Source organism: Schistocerca piceifrons, chromosome 1 (genome assembly GCF_021461385.2).
Source record: "Schistocerca piceifrons isolate TAMUIC-IGC-003096 chromosome 1, iqSchPice1.1, whole genome shotgun sequence".
In the NCBI taxonomy this organism is placed as follows: Eukaryota; Metazoa; Arthropoda; class Insecta; order Orthoptera; family Acrididae; genus Schistocerca; species Schistocerca piceifrons.
The window spans coordinates 782936161-782959390 of record NC_060138.1 but is presented as its reverse complement, the minus strand read 5'-3'; the positions used below and the strand labels follow the sequence as shown (position 1 = coordinate 782959390).

The 23230-nt window shown below is 42.7% G+C and overlaps 1 protein-coding gene across 1 annotated transcript in view; it reads left to right on the top strand.

Annotated features, from left to right (window-relative positions):
* The window catches only part of LOC124712967 (failed axon connections), a 153665-nt gene extending 150620 nt beyond the window's left edge, over positions 1-3045 (top strand). The window contains exon 7 of the mRNA XM_047242913.1: positions 1092-3045. Coding sequence (XP_047098869.1) covers positions 1092-1166 — 75 coding nt within the window. The 3' untranslated portion in view covers positions 1167-3045. The remainder of the gene's footprint in view (positions 1-1091) is intronic.
* The last annotated feature ends 20185 nt before the right edge of the window (positions 3046-23230 follow it).

The following is a 23230-nucleotide window of genomic DNA, read 5'->3' as shown; positions in this document are numbered from 1 at the left end:
GTAGTAGTAGTACCTCCTCCTGCTTTACAATATTTGTAACCAACATTCTGCCACAAGATCAAACTTTGGCAATCTCTCACTTGATTCCATCCCTAGTAACCATCATTGTAGAGGCATTCAGTTGGGTCTGCTGTAAGGATTTACATAGATTAGAATCTGAATCCTCCTGCCCCCTCCCCTAACCCATCTTCATTCAGTGTCTTATCTTCACTTGTCTCGGATACGAACACTCACCTTAATCAGTGAAGTCAATTTCAAATTTAATGTTGGAGTTCTCGGAGATCTAACGTTTCTTAATCAGGAAAGTCAACACTTCTGAGACGTGTTCAAAAAGTCTTAAACTGCCAAAGAGTCATGTGAATGAAGTGATCTGAACTGTCATATTGGAATGTGCATCTGCCATAATTGAATAATGAGTAGCAAGAACTGTGCATTATTGCTGGTATTTGCAGCTTCATTGTTGGTTTATCTACATAAACTTGGATATTACAGTGGTGTCAAACTGACCCTGTCTGCCATTCTAGGTATGTTGAATGAACTGTCAAAAATGTTGTAAATCCTAACACATCGTCATAAAGGAAAGAAAAAGTATGAAAAGTTATAACCTTTCATAAATGAACAAAAAATTGATGCTAAATTTAAGAAAAAGGAATGATAATCATTTTACAAATCTTCTGTTGGTCTAGTGTTAATGTTCAGGATATGATACTGTATTTCATGATGCATTGGAGGAGAGCAAGATTCTTAAACCAGCAGTCATCACCAAATACTGTATGTGAAAAAGTTTTGAAATGCTGGAATTATTATTCAATCAGATTTATGAAGCTGTTGCACTGTAGCCTCCCAAACTATCCTCAAGATTATTAAAAGTATCTCTACACTTGAATCTTCCTTACACAATGTACTACCCGCTATCTCTGGCAATCACAGCCTCAAAAGTTCTTTCATTTTGCTCACATTTTCACCATCAAAGTGGCAACTGATATACAGTCCATATGTTAAAATTAATCACGCAGGTTTGTTTTATTTATTACTTTGTGGTTGTCTATCCAGTATTACACACATTTATGGAAATGGTAATTCTGTTTCAGTCTGAAAAAGAAGAGAAAGAAGTTGAAAAAGATGTAGAGGAGAACAAGCAGAAAGAAGAAAAAGAATCAAAGTGAAGAGTGTGATAAGAAAACCTTCCCTGTCCCTCCCAAGTCCTTTATTTGGTGTCTAAGTGTGTTGTGTGACCCAGCTTAGCTCACTGCATCAAAACTCTCCTCGGCCGCCGGCCAACCAGCTTGCAGTCGATGAGACAAGAGCTTTTTATGTTCATGTGCAACACAAATTAAAGAATTGTAAAACCATTTTATAAGAATTTTTAAAAAATTCGAGAGTTATTTGTGTAGCTTTTTATGGAAGTTTTTCTATACAGTTGTGTGTATTAAGAGAAATACTAATGACAGTTATTGTTTAAAGTTATGAAATATGGATTTGTTTTCCTCTTCAACTTTTTGAGATGTGTTTACTACGATACAAAGTATTCCAATATTCATTCCACTATACCATCTGGATATTTTGAAGACTTTTCAACATAATTGTGTTTGTAGAATCATAGATTTTAGTCAAGGAGAGGGTTCTGGTGAAAAGAAGCCTTTTCTGTTGGCTCAAGATTTTACAATTACATTTAATGGAAAAGGTGAGATTCTAGACTGAGCTGGCCAGCACAAGATTTAAGGCATTAAATTTTGAGTAGAGAAGAATGATGTGAAAGACAGAGATGCCCAGAATAAAGTGAAAATACTGTAAGTAGATAGAGAATCATTTTCCCCTTAATTTCCTTTCATTGTAACTATTATATCAAGCTGTAGTGGTATGTCTTTTATGTACACTACAGCATTTGAAGGTCCTTGACTGCTGCTATTGACATCACACACCTGAATAAATTTGTGAGTGATTGTTATGTGGTCAAGTGATCCCAGATTCTGAAACAAAATTGCATATATAAATGTATGTTAGCTGTAAGAACCATTTTATTTTGAGAATGAAGTGAGCTACTATTCCTCCTCGTTAAATGTTCGCATGAAGACACTTAATGTGCAGGTTTCACAAAGTCTGCAAACAAGTGGGGAGGGGCAATGCTCTTTGTGGTGAAACAACCAAATATGGCATCCCTGGAAGTGCAACTGTGAAGGATGGTTTTAGATTCTTGGGACCAGACAAGCAGTGGACACTTTTATACACACATACAGTACAAGAGCACATAAGATTAAAAAATGATAAATGACTGAGCAACGAGATGGTAAGAGCTTGTTTTTCTCTGTACAGTGTGTAACCAAATAGTACTGTTTGTTTCACTTTTTGGTACCTTAGGAATGACTGATAAACTGTACAGGGTAATACATGCTTATAAACCTCAGTGTCACTAAAGAGTGAATCATGACATTTTTGGTTCAGTGAGTTTTGAGGCAGCTTGGTACAGCATGAAAGCTGCATATAGAATGTTTATACTTTAAATAAATGTGAATTGTCCTTATTTCTTCCCTACCACATCAGCTTGTTAGTGTAGCCATAGCTGTATATTAAGATTTTATTAAAATATAATTTAAAGTGTCACAGCATGTGAATAAAGATTGAATGTGTGGTGCAGCATGAAAATGTGTATTATATGGAGATGTGTGTTTTTCATTCTGCAACTGGAAGAGGTGCTTGCCCTTTCTGCAGATGGCATTTTGGACTCCATGAAGCATATCAGGGGATGATTTGGCAGTTAATGTTGCCTCAACCAACCTGCCAACAATTCTTGGGGTAGAATATACATCTTACATCTCTCTCCCCCCATTCCTTTACCAAATCCCTGTTAACAGTTGACTGTGTTTTAGAATTGCAAATACTCATAGAATTATATTACTATATGGCATACCCTCCCTCTTTCACTCCACATACTCTTTAATTCATAGAAAAAAATATATTATATATATTATATATAAATATATCAGCTTTTTTGCTTTATGGACTGTAATTAAAATTTGGCCAATAAAGGTAAAATTCTTGATTTTCTGTTTTTGTTTCATTGTCAACGATCTTAATTGTAATACAGGTTTGTTTCAAAGTATGACTACAACTGCAGTTTAAAAACACACTGTAGCATGTAATAGTGCTCCATCCAAACAGCAACATCTTTCAGCAGTAGATGTCATTCTAAAGTAATGAAAGAATAGCCAATGCAGCCATTCGTAGTTTGTTAATAAACTCTATAAAGAATAAACTGTTCTTGTGATATATATGTAGTGCACATGGAATCAGTTACATTTCTGAAGGACAGGAAATTAATAGATTTCCTGTCACCACTCTGAATCAAACTCTAACCTGTTTTGTATGTAGTAGCTCACAATTTATTAGCATATGTAAGTTTCCCAAATCTTTCCCTTCATTTAAATTCTCTCCCACAGTTCTAAGAGTTGGAACATCAGGTTCCAAACTTAGTTAACACATTTGTGTTTCTTGCTCTGTTGCCAATACAACTTTTCAATTGTTGTTATAACTAAAAGTGTATTTGATTTTTGAATCAGGAAAGCTGTCAGCAGAATACAAAAGACTGGACAATTTTTTAGTTAAAAATTGTTCATAAAATTAATGTTGCTGCTAAAATGTGTTGGTTCGTCACTGTGGTTGTGTTAGCAGGTGCATCATTGTGATAACCCTTGCTGTAGTTGCTGATTTCATAGTTCCCAAAATACATTCAAAAACAGCAATAATGCATTGCTTTAAAGAGTGTGTTAACACTATTAAAAATGTTGTCCCAGAAAGGAATCGTCCAGCCAACTGACAGTATTTATTATAGATATCATATTTGAATCTCTATTTGAAACCAGCATTGTTGTGATTTTCTGTGTTGGAGGTAACTTAACTTACCAAACAGGAATCTCAGAGCAACATGAATCTACCAACCAACGATTGGTTGTAAGTTAAGCTTACATTTTGTATCTCAAAGTACGTTCAGGGTATGTGCAGTTCTTGTTGTTTTGATCAGTTAAGGATATTGGGTTTTTCATCTAACACTTGCACTAGTGAAATAAAATAAGTTTTATTTATTGCATTTGCTGTGTATCAATGTGTGCCCTGAACCAGTAAGAATTTGTAATCTGTATATAGTCCCTGAAAAAAGTATTTTATCATATTGTGTCAATTTCTTTGCTGGCAGAATTAGTTTGTCAAGACAAGCTGTGAATTGTGCTTGGATAGCTCAGTAGAGCACTTGCTCACAAAAGACAAAGGTCTCCACTTAGTCTCCGTCCAGCACACAGTTTTAATCTGCGAATAAGTTTCACATGAGTGCGCACTCCACTGCAGAGTAAAAATTTCATTCTGGAATTTATTTTTAGTTTGTTTGCATAAATTTGTGCAAAATAAGTCATACATAAATCACACATTCAGTGCCAACTTTCTCTGATAGCAATCAAGGCTCTCAAAAATTCATTCACTTCAAACAGTGTGAAGATTAGTAACTAGATTCAGGATTGCATTCAACTTGATCCACACGAGTCATTACTGAGTTGCTCTCGAGTTGTTGTTAAGGAATTCTTCATAGTAATAGTTCAACACAAAGTGATGGTCAATGAGAAGGAGATTTTCATTTACACTATGTGAAAATATGAACAAATTTGACAGGTCTGAAGGTTATCCCAATAGTTACTTTGAAAGTAGATTTCAAAATATAACCATCTAGTCATGAGAAGTATTACTGCATGTGAATGTTTCTAGTGGAGTTCAAAAAAATCTTCATAAAAAGTTTTTATTTGCCATTAAAGTAACTTGTGCTTAAGTTGGTTAAGTACAGGGCTATTACAAATGATTGAAGCGATTTCATAAATACACTGTAGCTCCATTCATTGACATATGGTCACGACACACTACAGATACGTAGAAAAACTCATAAAGTTTTGTTCGGCTGAAGCCGCACCTCAGGTTTCTGCCGCCAGAGCGCTCGAGAGCGCAGTGAGACAAAATGGCGACAGGAGCCGAGAAAGCGGATGTCGTGCTTGAAATGCACTCACATCAGTCAGTCATAACAGTGCAACGACACTTCAGGACGAAGTTCAGCAAAGATCCACCAACTGCTAACTCCATTCGGCGATGGTATGCGCAGTTTAAAGCTTCTGGATGCCTCTGTAAGGGGAAATCAACAGGTCGGCCTGCAGTGAGCGAAGAAACGGTTGAACGCGTGCGGGCAAGTTTCACGCATAGCCGCAGAAGTCGATGACTAAAGCAAGCAGGGAGCTAAACGTACCACAGCCAACGGTTTGGAAAATCTTACGGAAAAGGCTAAAGCAGAAGCATTTCTTAAACAGGAGATTGGAAAACTGATGGATCGGTCGTGGTGGAGATTATGATCAACAATTCATGTCATGGCCTCCACGCTCTCCCGACGTAACCCCATGCGATTTCTTTCTGTGGGGTTATGTGAAAGATTCAGTGTTTAAACCTCCTCTACCAAGAAATGTGCCAGAACTACGAGCTCGCATCAACGATGCTTTCAAACTCATTGATGGGGACATGCTGCGCCGAGTGTGGGAAGAACTTGATTATCGGCTTGATGTCTGCCGAATCACTAAAGGGGCACATATCAAACATTTGTGAATGCCTAAAAAACTTTTTGAGTTTTTGTATGTGTGTGCAAAGCATTGTGAAAATATCTCAAATAATAAAGTTATTGTAGAGCTGTGAAATCGCTTCAATCATTTGTAATAACCCTGTATAGCATACCAGTACTGATATTTGCCAGTTGTATTTTTCATTTCACTCTCACATTGTATGCAAATGATACATGCTAACATTTGCAAAAGTATTCTTATCTATAGTTTTCAGCAGCAGCACACTACTAAATATTTGTCAAACGATTACAACTCTTCATCTAATTTTCTTTATTAGTGATCTTTCCTCACTGACTTGCTGAGGGCCACGATTGTTCTTCAGTTTACCAGTCCATCTTGTAACATCGTAACATTATTTCCTAATTGTTTTACTTCTGTCTTGCCAGTGTCCTTGTTACGTGCACATACAGCTGTGCTCAAAGCACAGCATTTCATGACACTATAATACAGGTATATTTTTGATGTCAGCTATTTCTTTATGTAAGTATTTATTGTTTCTCAGAATATTTACCTTTAAAACTCACATTTCTGCATTTATTTCAACCAATAACGAAAATATTTTCCCCACTTTGATATTGGTACCTAATAAACATGTGTGGAAGGATTAGACAGCTATTGGAGGTGGAGATTGGTGAAAACAGGCAGTTCATCATTGTGATTTCTATCAAATAATCAATTGGCTGATGTTCTGTTATACAGCTGGCCTGTCATGATGAACAATTGACGTATTTTATAGGTTCCTGAGTTTCTAGATGTCTGGCAAACAACTTTAAATGCAGTTGAACATTAAAGTGTTCCTCAATCCAGTAAATCAATGGTCATGACACATCCATTACAACCAGAGAAACAATTATTATTCTGTTGAGTGCTTCATTGACTGCCTCCTGGTTTCAGATCATGATGAAACTTAGCAGTTGATTGATATGTGTGAGGCGAAAACTAAGCAAAGTTTCATCTCCTGTTATTATATAGACTGCCAGATTCTGTGGAATCCTTTGGGCACAGACCTTGTTCACAGCTGAATGTTCATGCAAGACAATGTACTGCAAACTTATTTATGCATAAGGATGCCTTTACCTTGCACTGTTCCATAACAATCCTCTTTAGCCATGTTGCATATAACATAAATGTTTTTAGAAATTACAATTAATTTTGATTGATCTTCATGTAATTAATCACGGTTTGAGGCAGGACTATGACTAGATTCTGCAGGGTAACAGTAAAGTATCTTTCCTTTCTAAGATGATTACTTGAACAAACACATTAGATGTCTTCAGTTATGCCATTATGAAGATTGCTCCGGACTTGGTTGTCAAGCAGTGAGAAGCTCTCGGATTGAGCACAAGTGCTCGTGAGTGAGGCAGCACTCATTTTCATAGCTAAACACTGACAAAGTATGACCAAGAGTGGCCTGCAATTAAAACTGCACACAAACACAACACAACACATGCATTTTTAATGAATTTATTATTCATCTTCATAATATATTGATCTATGAATTTTCTTGCTATCTTCATTAGAAAAATTGTAGTATTGGAAAACAATGCAATTCTGTTAGTTGGACGTGTGCCAAGAAGTAAAGTTTATTCTTCTGTGTCACTCAATTGACAGTTATTTCATAACTCTTCAGTGAAAGAGATAATACTCTCTAAATGAAAAATAAACTGTGAGATAAATGAGTCATGAAATAGAATCAGTTACTGCAGCAATCTCTGAAGATAACAATACAGTACATGACGTCTATGTGACTATTATTTCTGACAGTAACAGCTGAATACAAAATTGTGTATATACATATAAGTTGACTATTTAAACAGATACTGTGAGTTATACTTGTATATTATCTTCAGAAATAATTTGCTTGTACTTATTGTTTTGAATTACCAACATATCACTGTGATCTACGTTGAGATAGCAGCACTTCTGATAAGACAGTCTGGCATGCTAAAATGCCTTTCACTGCCAGTGATGTTGGTGGGAATGCATAGCATTTGTTTAGCCACTTCAGAGTATGGGGAAGGCACAGGCATTGATTAGCCTTCCACAAAGTTAAAACATTCTTGAAGTAATAATCTGAGCAATCCATGTTCAAATATCTCTCAAAGCTCATCTGTACATTTGGAAATTGAATGCCAGCTCCATAATTTCTATATGAGAAAGGAGTGGGATCTTTCGCTTCAACTACGCTATGTAACTTAAATTGAACTGTTAGAGATGTATATGTATGTATGTATGTACGTGTATATGTATCTCTTCCTCATTCACTCTGCAGTCTGGAACCACGCTGCTGCTACGGTTGCAGTTTTGAATCCTGCCTCTGGTATGGATGTGTGTGACGTCCTCCTCTCATTGCACACAGACCCAGTCTCTCCCATCTACTCAATCTCACACTTCCAACTCTACTCCCTCCAAAACCTCAAAATTCTAATAAACATAATCTGGAACCACAACACCCTAATTCAGTAGTTAACCTTCCCTCCAAACCTCTCTCCCAATCCGAAACCTCTGTCCTGTCCTCACCTTCAGCTCTACTCTGATTCAACCAAACAGCCCTCTTCAAAGATTTACTGTCCTACATTTGTACTCTGCTGGAAATATCACTTTGCCACGAAGAAAAATAATCCTACTCCTACTCCTAATGATCCAACTCCCCAAGACACTATCCAAATTGAACCCCACCTGGAACAGTTCCGTCCTCCATCAGTGGGACCCACCTCCTCTTCCTCAAAATCACCTTCTCCAAACCTTCCAGGAATTTCTCACTTCCAGCCTTGCCTCTCAATATTTCTTGAAAAACCTTAATCTTACTCCAAACATCACGAGAGCTGAAGCCCAGGCTATCTGTTATCTGAAGGCTGACCGATCCATCATCATTCTTCCAGCTGACAAGGGTTCCACGACCATGATACTTGATCGTCATAAGTATGTGACTGAGGGACTGCGTCAGCTTTCAGACAACACTACATACAAAGTTTGCCAAGGTAATCCCATTCCTGACGTCCAGGCAGAACTTCAAGGAATTCTCAGAACCTTAGGTCCCCTACAAAACATTTCACCTGACTCCATCAACCTCCTGACCCCACAGACACCCCGCACCCCTACCTTCTACCTGCTTCCTAAAACTCACAAACTGACATCCCGGCTGCCCCATTGTAGCTGGTTACCAAGTCCCCACAGAACGTATCTCTGCCTACGTAGACAAACACCTTCAACCCATTATATGCAGTCTCCCATCCTTCATCAGACACCAACCACTTTCTCGAACACCTGGAATCCTTACCCAATCTGTTACCCCCCAGAAACCGTCCTTGTAACCATTTATGCTACTTCCTTACACACAAATATCCCACACGTCCAGGGCCTCGCTGCGATGGAGCACTCACTTCCCTTCACGCTGATCACCTGCTACCCTGCCTAAAACCTCTTTCCTCATTACCTTAGCCAGCTTTATCCTAACCCACAACTTCTTCACTTCTGGAGGCCAGAAATATCAACAATGAAATGGAACAGCCATGAGCACCAGGATGGCCCCCTCATATGCCAATCTATTTATAGGTTGCTTAGAGGAAGCTGCATTGGTTACCAAAGCCTGCCAACCCAAAGTCTAGTACAGATTTATAGATGACATCTTCATGATCTGGACTCACAGTGAAGAATAACTCCAGAATTTCCTCTCCAACCTAAACTCCTTTGGTTCCGTAAGATTCACCTGGTCCCACTCCAAATCCCATACCACTTTCCTCGACGTTGACCTCCATTTGTCCAATGGCCAGCTTCACACATCCGTTCACATGAAACCCACCAACAAGCAACAGTACCTTCATTATGACAGCTGCCACCTATTCCATATCAAACGGTCCCTTCCCCAAAAATCTGCTCCAGTCCTGAATCCCTGAACCATTACACCAATAACCCAAAAACAGCTTTCGCATCCCGCAACTACCCTACTGACCTGGTACAGAAGCAGATAACCAGAGCCAGTTCCTCATCCCCTCAAACCCAGAACCTCCCACAGAACCACCCCCAAAGTGCCCCACTTGTGACTGGATACTTTCCGGGACTGGATCAGACTGAATGTGGCTCTCCTGCAGGGATACGACTTCCTCAAATCCTGCCCTGAAATGAGATCCATCCTTCATGAAATCCTCCCCACTCCACCAAGAGTGTCTTTCTGCCGTCCACCTAACCTTCGTAACCTCTTGGTTCATCCCTATGAAATCCCCAAACCACCTTCCCTACCCTCTGGCTCCTACCCTTCTAACCACCCCCAGTGTAAAACGTGACCCATGCACCCTCCCACCACCACCACCACCACCACCTACTCCATCCTGTAAAGCAGAAGGTGTACATGATCAACGGCAGAGCCACGTGTGAAAGTACCCACGTGATTTACCAACTGACACGCCTACACTGTGAAGCCTTCTATGTGGGAATGTCCATCCTCATGAATGGACACAGGCAGACAGTGTTTGTTGGTAATGAGGATCACCCTGTGGCTAAACATGCCTTGCTGCATAGCGAGCACATCTTGGCACAGTGTTACACCATCCGGATTATCTGGAAACCTCCCATTGACACCAACCTATCAGAACTCCAGAGATGAGAACTTGCCCTTCAATATATTCTCTCTTCCCGTTACCTACCAGGCCTCAACCTCCGCTAATTTAAAGTTGCCGCCCCTTGTACCTCACCTCATTCAACAACATCTTTGCCTTTGTACTTCCGCCTCGACTGACATTTCTGCCCAACCTCTTTGCATTTACATATGTTTGCCTGTGTCTGTATATGTGCAGATGGATGTGTGTGCATGCGAGTGTATACCTGTCCTCTTTTTTTCCCCCTCAGGTAAGTTTTTCTGCTCCTGGGATTGGAATGACTCCTTACCCTCTCCCTTAAAACCCACATCCTTTTATCTTTCCCTCTCCTTCCCTCTTTCCTGATGAAGCAACCATGGGTTGCGAAAGCTTGAATATTTGTGTGTGTGTTTCACATGTGGCTCTGCTTTTGATCGTGTACACCTTCCAAGTCACAGGACTAGAGTAGGTGGTGGTGGGAGGGTGCATGGGACACGTTTTACACCGGCGGTGGTTACAAGGGTAGGAGCCAGAGGGTAGGGAAGGTGGTTTGGGGATTTCATAGGGATGAACCAAGAGGTTATGAAGGTTAGGTGGACGGTGGAAAGACGCTCTTGGTGGAGAGGGAGGATTTCATGAAGGATGGATCTCATTTCAGGGCAGGATTTGAGGAAGTCGTATCCCTGCTGGAGAGCCACATTCAGTCTGATCCAGTCCTGGAAAGTATCCTGTCACAGGTGGGGCACTTTTGGGGTTCTTCTGTCAGAGGTAATAAAACTGTACCAAACTTTGGGTTGGCAGGCTTAGGTAACCAAGGCTGCTTCCTGGGCCATCCTGGTACCCATGGCTGTTCCCTTTAATTGTTGGTATGTCTGGCCTTCAAAAGTGAAGTAGTTGTGGGTTGGGATGAAGCTGGCTAAGGTAATGAGGAAAGAGGTTTTAGGTAGGGTAGCAGATGATCGGCGTGAAAGGAAGTGCCCCATCGCAGCGAAGCCCTGGTCATATGAGATATTTGTGTATAAGGAAGTGGCATCAATAGTTACAGGGGTGGTTTCCAGGGGTAACAGACTGGGTAAGGATTCCAGGTGCTAGAGAAAGTGGTTGATGTCTTTGAAGGATGGGAGACTGCATATAATGGATTTAAGGTGTTGATCTACATAGGCAGAGATATGTTCTGTGGGGGCTTGGTAACGAGCTACAATGGGACGGCCAGGACGTTTGGGTTCGTGAATTTTAGGAAGAAGGTAGGGGTGCGGGGTGTCTGTGGGGTCAGGAGGTTGATGGAGTCAGGTGAAATGTTTTGTAGGGGGCCTAAGGTTCTGAGGATTCCTTGCAGCTCCGCCTGGAAATCAGGAATGGGATTACCTTGGCAAACTTTGTATGTAGTGTTGTCTGAAAGCTGACGCAGTCCCTCAGCCTCATACTCCCTACGATAAAGAACCACGATCGTGGAATCCTTGTCAGCCGGAAGAATGGCGATGGATCGGATAACCTGGGCTTCAGCTGTGGTGATGTTGGGAGTAGGATTAAGGTTTTTCAAGAAAGATTGAGAGGCAAGGCTGGAAGTGAAAAATTCCTGGAAGGTTTGGAGAAGGTGATTTTGAGGAAGAGGAGGTGGGTCCCACTGTGATGGAGGACGGAACTGTTCCAGGCGTGGTTCAATTTGTATAGTGTCTTGGAGAGCTGGATCATTAGGAGTAGGATTAGGATCATTTTTCTTCGTGGCAAAGTGATACTTACAGGTGAGAGTATGAGTGTAGGACAGTAAATCTTTGAAGAGGGCTGTTTGGTTGAATCTGGGAGTGGGACTGAAGGTGAGGCCTTTGGATAGGACAGAGGTTTCGGATTGGGAGAGAGGTTTGGAAGGAAGGTTAACTACTGAATTAAGGTGTTGTGGTTCCAGATTATGTTTATTAGAATTTTGAGGTTTTGGGGGGAATGGAACTGGAAGTAGGAGATTGAGTAGATGGGAGAGACTGGGTCTGTGTGCAATGAGAGGAGGTTGAGGTTGTTGGAAAGGTTGTGGAGGATGAGTGAGTTGTTCAGCATCTTTGCCTTTGTATGTCCACCTTGACTGACATATCTGCCAAACCTCTTTGCATTTGCGTGTGTGCGTATACCTGTCCTTTTTTTTCCCCCCTAAGTCTTTCTGCTCCCGGCATTGGAATGACTCCTTACCCTCCCCCTTAAAACCCACATCCGTTTGTCTTTCCCTCTTTCCTGATGAAGCAACCATGGGTTGCGAAAGCTTAAATATTTGTGTGTGTGTGTGTGTGTGTGTGTGTGTGTGTGTGTGTGTGTGTGGTTTTTTTTTAAATTGTTATCAACATACCAGCACTTTCTTGTTTGGTAAGTTAAAGCATCTTTGAAGAATTTCCTTTGCTTTAAGCAAAATCTCACTTAGTACTTGATTCGCAGTATCATACACATGTTGAGAGACAATTGTTGGTGAAAGCAGTCTCTTGTGAATAGATTGTGCCATACATGGCGCTGATGCTGGTTAGTTGTTGTGAAAGATTAATAAAACTATCTCCCTTGACAATACTGAAGGGCCTTGGCTCCAATTCAGCATTTGCATGAACCTGTCCCAGATTTTTCTTTATGTACATTCACTCCACAAGCCAACTGATGTGTGGATTTGCCAAGATTTATGTGGGAGGAAGTAACAGGAAGTCAGACTAGTCCCTGAAAGCACACATTCTAAATTGCAGTAGTCAAACTGATGGGTAAAGCCTCTCATCATGCCTTGTAAGCCTCTTTCTTCATGGATGTGTTAAATTTCCTTAATCTTCTTAGCAATCTGTGTGGCATCTACTTTTCCTCCTATTTGCTTTTATTATTGTTACACGTGAGGTCACTCTGGATAGTTACTTGCAGATATTTTATGGTAGACACTGCTTCCATCAATTTGTCATTGATATAGAGTAGTTGTACAATAGATCATTTCTTTCCCTGTTTATGAGAAATATGTTACATTTATGTATGTTAAAGGTAAATTGCCAGGACCTGCATCATTAATCAATCTTCTTTGTGCTATTTTGCAAATCGGTACTGTCTTCTGGTATTCATACTTTTTACAGACCATTGCATCATCTGCAACCAGTCCTAAAGAGCAATGCAGGCACAAATCTGGCCCGATACTCAGTAACCTTGTATTTTTTTCTCTCTAAGTGGCAGTATGGGATAGTGTCAAACACCTTTCTGAGTGCTGTTACCTCTAGCTATGGATCTCTTGGAGGAACAGAGCGAGCCAAGTCTCGTAAGATGTGTTTGCAGAACTATTTATGGAGATTTCACATGTCCATAGTTCCGCAACTGACACTGACATAAACTTGTAAACACGTGCATGTCCTATGACCCTTCTTGAAAATGGCAATGACCTGCATATTTTTGTAGTCACTAGACACCTTCCATTGCTTCAGTGAACTTCAGAACTGCTGTGTATCAAATGTGTATTTTGTCACTTGTCTTCTGTGTACAAGTAACTATCTCCATCCCTCTTATTGCCACTGAATATATCTCACAGTATCAAGAGTATCTGTTTCAGCTACTATCTGAAATTAAAAACAGCAGTAATAACTTGCTCCATCAAATCTAGCTCTTATCTTTTCCTCTTGTCTCTCAAAAATATTAATTTTTTTTAAACTATAGGGCAATGAAAACGTGTAAAATATAATTATTGGTCCTGTGTTGAAACTTGGGTAGCCCCTTCATGAATTAGTAGTATAATTTCAATTTCAGTGAAACTGAAGGAACTTTTTCTAATTCTATTCAGTTTTAACTTTTTAAAACTGCAATTTGTGGTGGTTATCTGGAACCTTCATCTGTTACATTTTTTAGGTTTATATGGAACTGAGTTGCCTTAAGTTAGATGATGAATGATAGAAAGGCATCAGTTTGTATGGTTTTAATGCATCATTGTCTAGAAAGTGAGAGATGTGAAAATAAACCTTAAGCACTCATTTCAAAGGGCTGTAAGAGTAAATGGTAGGAAAATCAAGTAAATTATTGTGGGTACCATATTTATCTAACATGAAATGATGTAAATTCCTAATACAATTAAACTATTAACTTGAAATTATCCCAGCAGGAACTACCTCAGCTTGTTCAGGGTCTATCCAGCAGAATGTACACCCCATCTGCTGACATTCACAGAATGTCATCTTTTGTTGTCTTAACTACGTAACAAATGGCACTAGTGTCTAAGGTTTCAACAGTGCAGTGGGAATTTGGTGCAGGCTTGCTGTGGTGGATTTCTGCACCAGCTCTAGCCCCCCCCCCCCCCCCCCCCCCCCTCGAATTTCACCTCGTGGCTGAGAGTGTGACTCAAGGTGGTGAGAAATTTTACACGAGACGAAGGGTTGAGATAACTGGCTCCACATTCAACTGAAAACCTTTATATTAAATTTCCACTTTTTCACAACGTTTGCTTTAATCACACACTGTAAATCAATTACTTTAAATATGACAGTGTAACAATGTCACATCTAAAAAGAATAATTTAGTGGTTGTAGAAAAACCTTCCCAGTCCCTTGAGGCCTAATATTCAGTTACAAATATTAAAAACCAAATGTAGTTAACAAAACTGCCATAAGTGCAGAAAGATGATCTGGTCATTATTTGCTTTTAGGAGTAACTTGCAGTAAAAACTTTCTCAGAAGTGATACTTAGACCTCTCTGTGTCCTGGCAGACAACAGCTGATGGTGAAGCTGGGAACCCACTTGACCTCTGTGGCCATTACTGGCTGTGTAATACTGCCCCATTTTTGAGACACCATAAATGATACAAAATTAGTCGTTGAAACATGTTGATGAACTTTATAAGGCCAATAGCGTGTTTATTGTATAGTTTAGGCACATCAAACAAGATCCTTTAACCATGTGTCTGAAAATTTACTTACATCAAGAGTTAGTACTTTAGCACCATATTAAGGTGTAAGTGCTGGAGATAATGGTCAAAGCTAAGTTATCAATCACTGTGCTAGCTTCAATTCAGAGACGATACTAGGGACGTGGTGACAGAGATTTTAAGGGGAATAAAAAGTGAAAAGGAGATTTTTTACTTCTTGTAACTCCCACCTTCTCTTCTCATTTCACCCCTCCCTTCTATCACCTCTTAAACAATTCTGACACACTTAATAACATATTGTCTTTGATCTTCTTCTCTCTTGGCACTTCCTTCATCTTCCACTGTTTTTCCAGCTTGGTAACCAGCCAACTGTCCATTATTTTCCAACCATCCCCCTGTGTCACACCTCCCACTCCAGACAAAATCCTCTGTCCTCTGAGCTAGAAACCTGTGGTTTTCGAAGTAGGACTGGTGTTCTGTTTTAATTCACTTTTAGCAATACAGTGAGATTGTGCCCAAAGGTAATGTGACAAAACTATACTACTATGCTGTTATTCAAGTAAGGTGATAAATTTCTGCTGCTGAGCTGAACAATGAAAACTGGATAAAAAGTAAAGTAGCATAGTGACAGTATTTACCATAAAACCTGACAGTAAACAGTTGGGTGTGACAAGTTTCCGAACTCTTCCATTAAATCTTTGGGTGATGAAAGCATGTGATAGTGATTAGTAAGTGTAAAAAATCTAGTCACAAATGTGGAGAACAGGTAGAATACTACAGCAGCAACAATTTTATTTTGGCAACTGTGATAGCCTAGTTGTGTGAGAAGTAGGGAAAGTTGACTTTACAAAAAAATATTTTCAACTTAAAAGATGAACTGCAGTGTACATTACGAATACCACCATTTGATGAGAGGTCGAATGAGTATTAACCTTAAAGTTGCTAAAGAAAGAAGTGTCATGAAATGCAAGTAGTTGCGTAAAATTCATTGTAGGTAGAAATGAAAAAATCAGAGCACTATGCTCAGGCTCGCTGAGAGTAGATCATCCCATATGTCATTTGTAAATGGAAGGGATAAAAGAGGTGATCGTATGCTCCACCACACATTGCATCGTGGATTTAGTGGTAGTCACAAGGAGAAAAACAAGTTGCAGTGCCATTTGATGCTCACCAAGAAATAAATTGCACTGTTTTTGTAGGGAATTCATATTTATTCATTTATAAATAAAATTCAAGTCGTAATTTATGAACCTATTTTCACTGAGTGTGCTGGAGTGTAAACTCTTCAATATTACAGTTTCTATCAACTAGTTGTAATTATAAAAGCAAAATTTAGAATGAAGTGAAGAAAAAATGCAGGACAAGATAAAGCAACATGTTAGTTTATTCAATAAAAGTAACACATTTAATGTCATAAAGGTATCTTGAAATAGGATTGATCTTCTGTTTCTTTTTTTTCTCTTTTTTTTAAAAAAAGACCTATGATTATTCAAGTGTGCAACAGTTTTGCATCATGGAAAATACAGTTTTAATCAATATAACTAATGTTCTCCATAAGGAGCATTTTTGACAATAAATTATGTTTGGATTTGCCTTCGTGTTAAAGAGAGTGGGATTTCTATAAACTTGCTTTGAGGTTTTCAAGAACTTGCCCAATTTTCTTAATATTTTAGAGCAACTAACTCCCATTCCTAGTTAAGCATAATACTATAAGTTATTTAAAAATATTTTTCTTTATTCTTATAAACTAAGTAAATCAGAATTTAAAGCTGACACAGAGAAATTAACATCCAGTATTAATATCAAAGTGAATATTTCTATACATACCTTAATGTGTGACTCAACGTACTACTAGTGTTAGAAAGCCTTCAGCGAGGGCGTAATAATTTGACATCAAATAAAAAGTTTAAATGTTAGTAAGCATTCTCAGAAAGTGTGTGGTTGGAGTGTGGCAATGCATCAAGGTGAAATATGGGAGTGCAGTTCAGAGCAGAAGAGAACAGAAGTGTATGAAATGTGGGGCTCCAGAAGAATGGTGAAGATATGATGGGTTGATACAGTAGAATGAAGACTACATGTGGTAGATATTCAGAATTTTATTATCCAGTGTTGTACATTAATAAATCATTGATTTACGGCACAGGAGACTCATCAATATAAATAACGTAACAGATAGTGTGTAAAGAGTCGCTCTGTAAAAATAAACATTAAAAATTTGTTTTATTACTCTACAAAGACATCATCTTTTAAGAATTCAATGAGTGAATAATAATTTTGCACTAGGATCATCTGTAATTTCATCTTCATTAAACCTAATTCCATAGTATGAAAGTTTTCACTTTTGAAGTACTAAAATATGCATAACTATGTATTGAGAAGACTGCGAGTAGAGTTTGTCTGAGTAGAATTGAGAGCTTCATCAGACCACTCTCGAGACTGAAGACCCCAACATAATTTTATGCTTTTCTGCAAATGAACAAAAAACGTCTGTATGTAGTTATCATATAGGCTTTTTCAACCCTGTATTTTATGTTATGATTACTAAAATTTTAGATTGGGGTGACCCTCAAAGATCTACAGATCTTAAAATATCTGTGAAGAAGTAGTGACTTCATCATTATTTGGAAACATTTTAGCAAGTCAATTATGTAAATAGAGCCCTTGTAGTATTATAGCATTAGTGTCAGTTACCTTCGATTTTGGCTCCTTTATTTTTAGGAAGCTTGATAATGGATGATAGCTACATGAGACTGGTCGTCAGTATGCTGTAATGTGCAAGCAAACCTCTGTACTGCACCCCATAATCCAACCACTTGCCAGTGCACTGTGGCAACATGGAAAATTTAACCAATAACTTAACAACAACATTGTAGTTTATTTTGAGACACATTCAAAGGTTTACGATTTCCTCTCAGTAGCTATCAATATACAATAAAAGCATTTAGATACACAAAGTTCCTTTGTCACCTCTTTTGTTGTTCTGGTGTCGGCATGTATTGGGTACATCTGTTTGAATTGTTTCAAACTGTCAGATGTCCCATCCAGAACAACAATTCCATTTTCTCTGCTCTTCACAAACACCATGATTCTTTCGTGAACAGATCTACCACCAATTAAAAAAATTACCTTTAGTTAATTTCAAAATGTCTTTGCTTAAATGAAACTAGTGCCAGGCTCCTTGGTCATTCCAATAGTTCCTGTTCTTGCTCTAAAAATCTAAGTCTTGGATTTCTCATAATTTATCATATTTTTGACAAGATCTGAACCTTTATCTTTAAGATCTTGGCATCACCCTTTCAAAATTAGGAAAACAGGCACTGCCTTCTCTTCAAAAACTTTCTTCTTGCAGTTATGCATGCATGTTTCAATCTTTAAATCTGTTTTGTTAGTTGGGCAAGACTGGTGGTGTTAAGTTGTGATTCTGCCATTTGAAAGTTTTAAATAGTCTTAGTCCATTCCGAATTCATGCACAACCAGTTCTTACACTAGTCACATTTTCTATGCACCCAACAGCGGTGACCATCCTTGATAAGATATTGCTTAATTTGTTGTAATATTTCTCTCTCAGCTCCTCAAGTAGCACATACAACTGCACGGAAATGAAGGCTGTCAGCAAATGTACTACCTGACCTAGGGGTGACAACATATCCCCAGTTGATTAACAAATGGTGTAAATCAACAGTAGGGGAGGCTCTGGTTGGAAAAACCACAGTGCAAAACCAATGGATCAGAAATTCCACAGCAACTGTAGCACCTCCAATACAATAGGATCGGAAACAACAAGGCTGGAAAGTCCGCTCTGCTGCAGGTTTAACCTTTTCTGAAAGCTATCACTCCCTCTCCCCCCTCTCCCTCTCTCCCTCTCCCCTCCCCCTCTCCCCCTCCCCCTCTCCCCCTCCCCCTCGCCCCCTCCCCCTCGCCCCCTCTCCCTCGCCCCCTCCCCCTCCCCCTCGCCCCCTCCCCCTCCCCCTCGCCCCCTCTCCCTCGCCCCCTCCCCCTCGCCCCCTCCCCCTCCCCCTCGCCCCCTCCCCCTCGCCCCCTCGCCCCCTCGCCCCCTCGCCCCCTCCCCCTCGCCCCCTCCCCCTCGCCCCCTCGCCCCCTCCCCCTCGCCCCCTCCCCCTCGCCCCCTCCCCCTCGCCCACTCCCCCTCCCCCACTCCCTAGCGCCCTCCCCCTCGCCCCCCTCCCCCGCTCCCTAGCGCCCTAGCGTCCTCCCCCTCGCCCCCTCCCCCTCCCCCTCGCCCCCTCCCCCTCGCCCCCTCCCCCTCGCCCCCTCCCCCTCGCCACCTCCCCCTCGCCCCCTCCCCCTCCCCCTCGCCCCCTCCCCCACTCCCTAGCGCCCTCCCCCTCGCCCCCTCCCCCTCTCCCCTCGCCCCCTCCCCCTCTCCCCTCGCCCCCTCTCCCCCCTCCCCCTCGCCCCCTCTCCCCCCTCCCCCTCGCCCCCTCTCTCCCCTCCCCCTCGCCCCCTCTCTCCCCTCCCCCTCGCCCCCTCTCCCTCGCCCCCTCTCCCCCCATCCCCCTCCCCCCCTCTCCCCCCATCCCCCTCCCCCTCGCCCCCTCTCCCCCCATCCCCCTCCCCCTTGCCCCCTCACCCCCCATCCCCCTCGCCCCCTCACCCCCCATCCCCCTCGCCCCCTCCCCCTCGCCCCCTCACCCCCCATCCCCCTCACCCCCCATCCCCCTCGCCCCCTCACCCCCCATCCCCCTCGCCCCCCCTCCCCCTCGCCCCCCATCCCCCTCGCCCCCTCACCCCCCATCCCCTCCTCGCCCCCTCCCCCTCTCCCCCCTCGCCCCCTCCCCCCTCGCCCCCTCCCCCTCTCCCCCCTCGCCCCCTCCCCCTCTCCCCCCCCGCCCCCTCCCCCTCTCCCCCCTCGCCCCCTCCCCCTCGCCCCCCTCGCCCCCTCCCACTCGCCCCCTCCCACTCGCCCCCTCCCACTCACCCCCTCCCACTCGCCCCCTCCCACTCGCCCCCTCCCCCTCCCCCCTCCCCCTCTCCCCCCTCCCACTCGCCCCCTCCCCCTCTCCCCCCTCCCCCTCTCCCCCCTCCCACCTGGCCCCTCCCCCTCTCCCCCTCCCCCTCGCCCCCCTCGCCCCCCTCGCCCCCTCCCCCTCGCCCTCCTCTGCCACCCCCCTCTCACCTTCCCCCTCGCCCCCTCCCCCTCTCCCCTCCCCCTCGCCCCCTCCCCCTCTCCCCTCCCCCTCGCCCCCCTCTGCCATCCCCCTCGCCCCCCTCTGCCATCCCCCTCGCCCCCTCCCCCTCTCCCCTCCCCCCCCCCTCCCCCTCTCCCCTCCCCCCCTCCCCCTCGCCCTCCTCTGCCATCCCCCTCGCCCCCCTCTGCCATCCCCCTCGCCCCCCTCTGCCATCCCCCTCGCCCCCCTCTGCCATCCCCCCTCTCCCCTCCCCCTCTCACCTCCCCCTCGCCCCCTCCCCCTCTCCCCTCCCCCTCTCTCCACGCCCCCTCGCTCCCCTCCACCTCGCATGTATTCTAATCAGTTTCATGTTTCTTTGCATCCATTATTTTATGTTTTGCCTCACATACTTATATTTGTCATAGTCGTTATTTAGACTCCTTTCTAGTGTGTTGTTCAACCATGGCTTTTTAGAGATACAGAAATATTAGCTCGAAAAGAATGATGGGACAGCTGGAATATGCCTGATCATACATAGGACAAAAGATAAGTAACATGACTAGGCACTCAGGTCCTTTTACTCAACAAGCATGTACACTCCTGGAAATTGAAATAAGAACACCGTGAATTCATTGTCCCAGGAAGGGGAAACTTTATTGACACATTCCTGGGGTCAGATACATCACATGATCACACTGACAGAACCACAGGCACATAGACACAGGCAACAGAGCATGCACAATGTCGGCACTAGTACAGTGTATATCCACCTTTCGCAGCAATGCAGGCTGCTATTCTCCCATGGAGACGATCGTAGAGATGCTGGATGTAGTCCTGTGGAACGGCTTGCCATGCCATTTCCACCTGGTGCGGACGTGCATTGTCCTGTTGGAACAGCAAGTTCCCTTGCCGGTCTAGGAATGGTAGAACGATGGGTTCGATGACGGTTTGGATGTACCGTGCGCTATTCAGTGTCCCCTCGACGATCACCAGTGGTGTACGGCCAGTGTAGGAGATCGCTCCCCACACCATGATGCCGGGTGTTGGCCCTGTGTGCCTCGGTCGTATGCAGTCCTGATTGTGGCGCCCACCTGCACGGCGCCAAACACGCATACGACCATCATTGGCACCAAGGCAAAAGCGACTCTCATCGCTGAAGACGACACGTCTCCATTCGTCCCTCCATTCACGCCTGTCGCGACACCACTGGAGGTGGGCTGCACGATGTTGGGGCGTGAGCGGAAGACGGCCTAACGGTGTGCGGGACCGTAGCCCAGCTTCATGGAGACGGTTGCGAATGGTCCTCGCCGATACCCCAGGAGCAAGTGTCCCTAATTTGCTGGGAAGTGGCGGTGCGGTCCCCTACGGCACTGCGTAGGATCCTACGGTCTTGGCGTGCATCCGTGCGTCGCTGCGGTCCGGTCCCAGGTCGACGGGCACGTGCACCTTCCGCCGACCACTGGGGACAACATCGATGTACTCTGGAGACCTCACGCCCCACGCGTTGAGCAATTCGGCGGTACGTCCACCCGGCCTCCCGCATGCCCACTATACGCCCTCGGCTCAAAGTCCGTCAACTGCACATACGGTTCACGTCCACGCTCTCGCGGCATGCTACCAGTGTTAAAGACTGCGATGGAGCTCCGTATGCCACGGCAAACTGGCTGACACTGACGGCGGCGGTGCACAAATGCTGCGCAGCTAGCGCCATTCGACGGCCAACACCGCGGTTCCTGGTGTGTCCGCTGTGCCGTGCGTGTGATCATTGCTTGTACAGCCCTCTCGCAGTGTCCGGAGCAAGTATGGTGGGTCTGACACACCGGTGTCAATGTGTTCTTTTTTCCATTTCCAGGAGTGTAATTAGCAGAGTGTCAAATCCCCTGAGATCTTAGTATGATGCTCAGATCTGTTATCTTAGACCTTGCTCAGATCCTCTCCACCTGAGTTACTCTTTATAACACTGACTTTAACAAAATATTTATTATACTCTTCATTACTTTCCAATAACATCACTGCTCTTCCTTCTCCTCATCACTAGCTTCCCTTCCTCATTTTCTAACTGCAAACTGACTTTGTGAATTACTCCTAAAATAAGTCCATACTTTTGTCTGCAGGTATAAAATTATCATGACTTTCACTGTTTGTACTTCCTTTATTCTTTAACTTTTCATCCTCTATCTGTTTATAATTATAACTTTCTAAAGTACAAATGCTCAACAACTCTTCATTCCATATATTTACACAAGGGTTACCACAAAGGTAAAATTCTGTAGAGGCCACCTCTCTCACCATACTGATGCACGAGATGTCAGCTCCTTTAGATTTTATGTTTTCGCTTACACATTTTTGTCCAGCAGACTCCATCGAGTCAACCTTCTTCCTTGTATTTACGGTCTCTGTCTTGCCTTAAATACATTAGTAACCTTGTTTTTTGTGGCCATAACAATATTTTTTATCTTTTAAACACCTTGTCTTGTGCTCTATCAAATCTTACTTTCTTTGATTATTTCATTATTATTCTTTGTTTTAGACTCAAGTTCATCTGTAGCAGTTAAATTAGTCCATTGCCATCTGCGTCAGACCTCATCCAAATGTACTGAAATTTCCCTGAGATAAAGCCTGTTGTTCATAATCTCTGTCATTGTTACGGAAATATCTCAATCCCCCATGATGCTTCTTTTTCCTCTCCCCCATGATGCTTCTTTTTCCTCTATTAAATCCAACCCTTCCTCACCTTTAAGCGAATCCTGAGCTTTGTGCTATGACCTCTATTCCCATTCTCATTGTGCAACTACCTGTGCTGGTGCCATTAATTCTGTCTTTGCAAATTGTTTTGCCTATTGTCTTCTAATTTATTTCCATACCCACCTTTGAAATTGTTTTGCCTATTGTCTTCTAATTTATTTCCATACCAACCTTTGAAATTCTGATTGTTACCTGCCAACAAACCTTAACTGAACCAAAGCCTGTGTAATTGCAATGACATCCGTTTTCAGAATCCAGATTAAGTTTGCCTATGCCTGTACTGGTAACCATAAC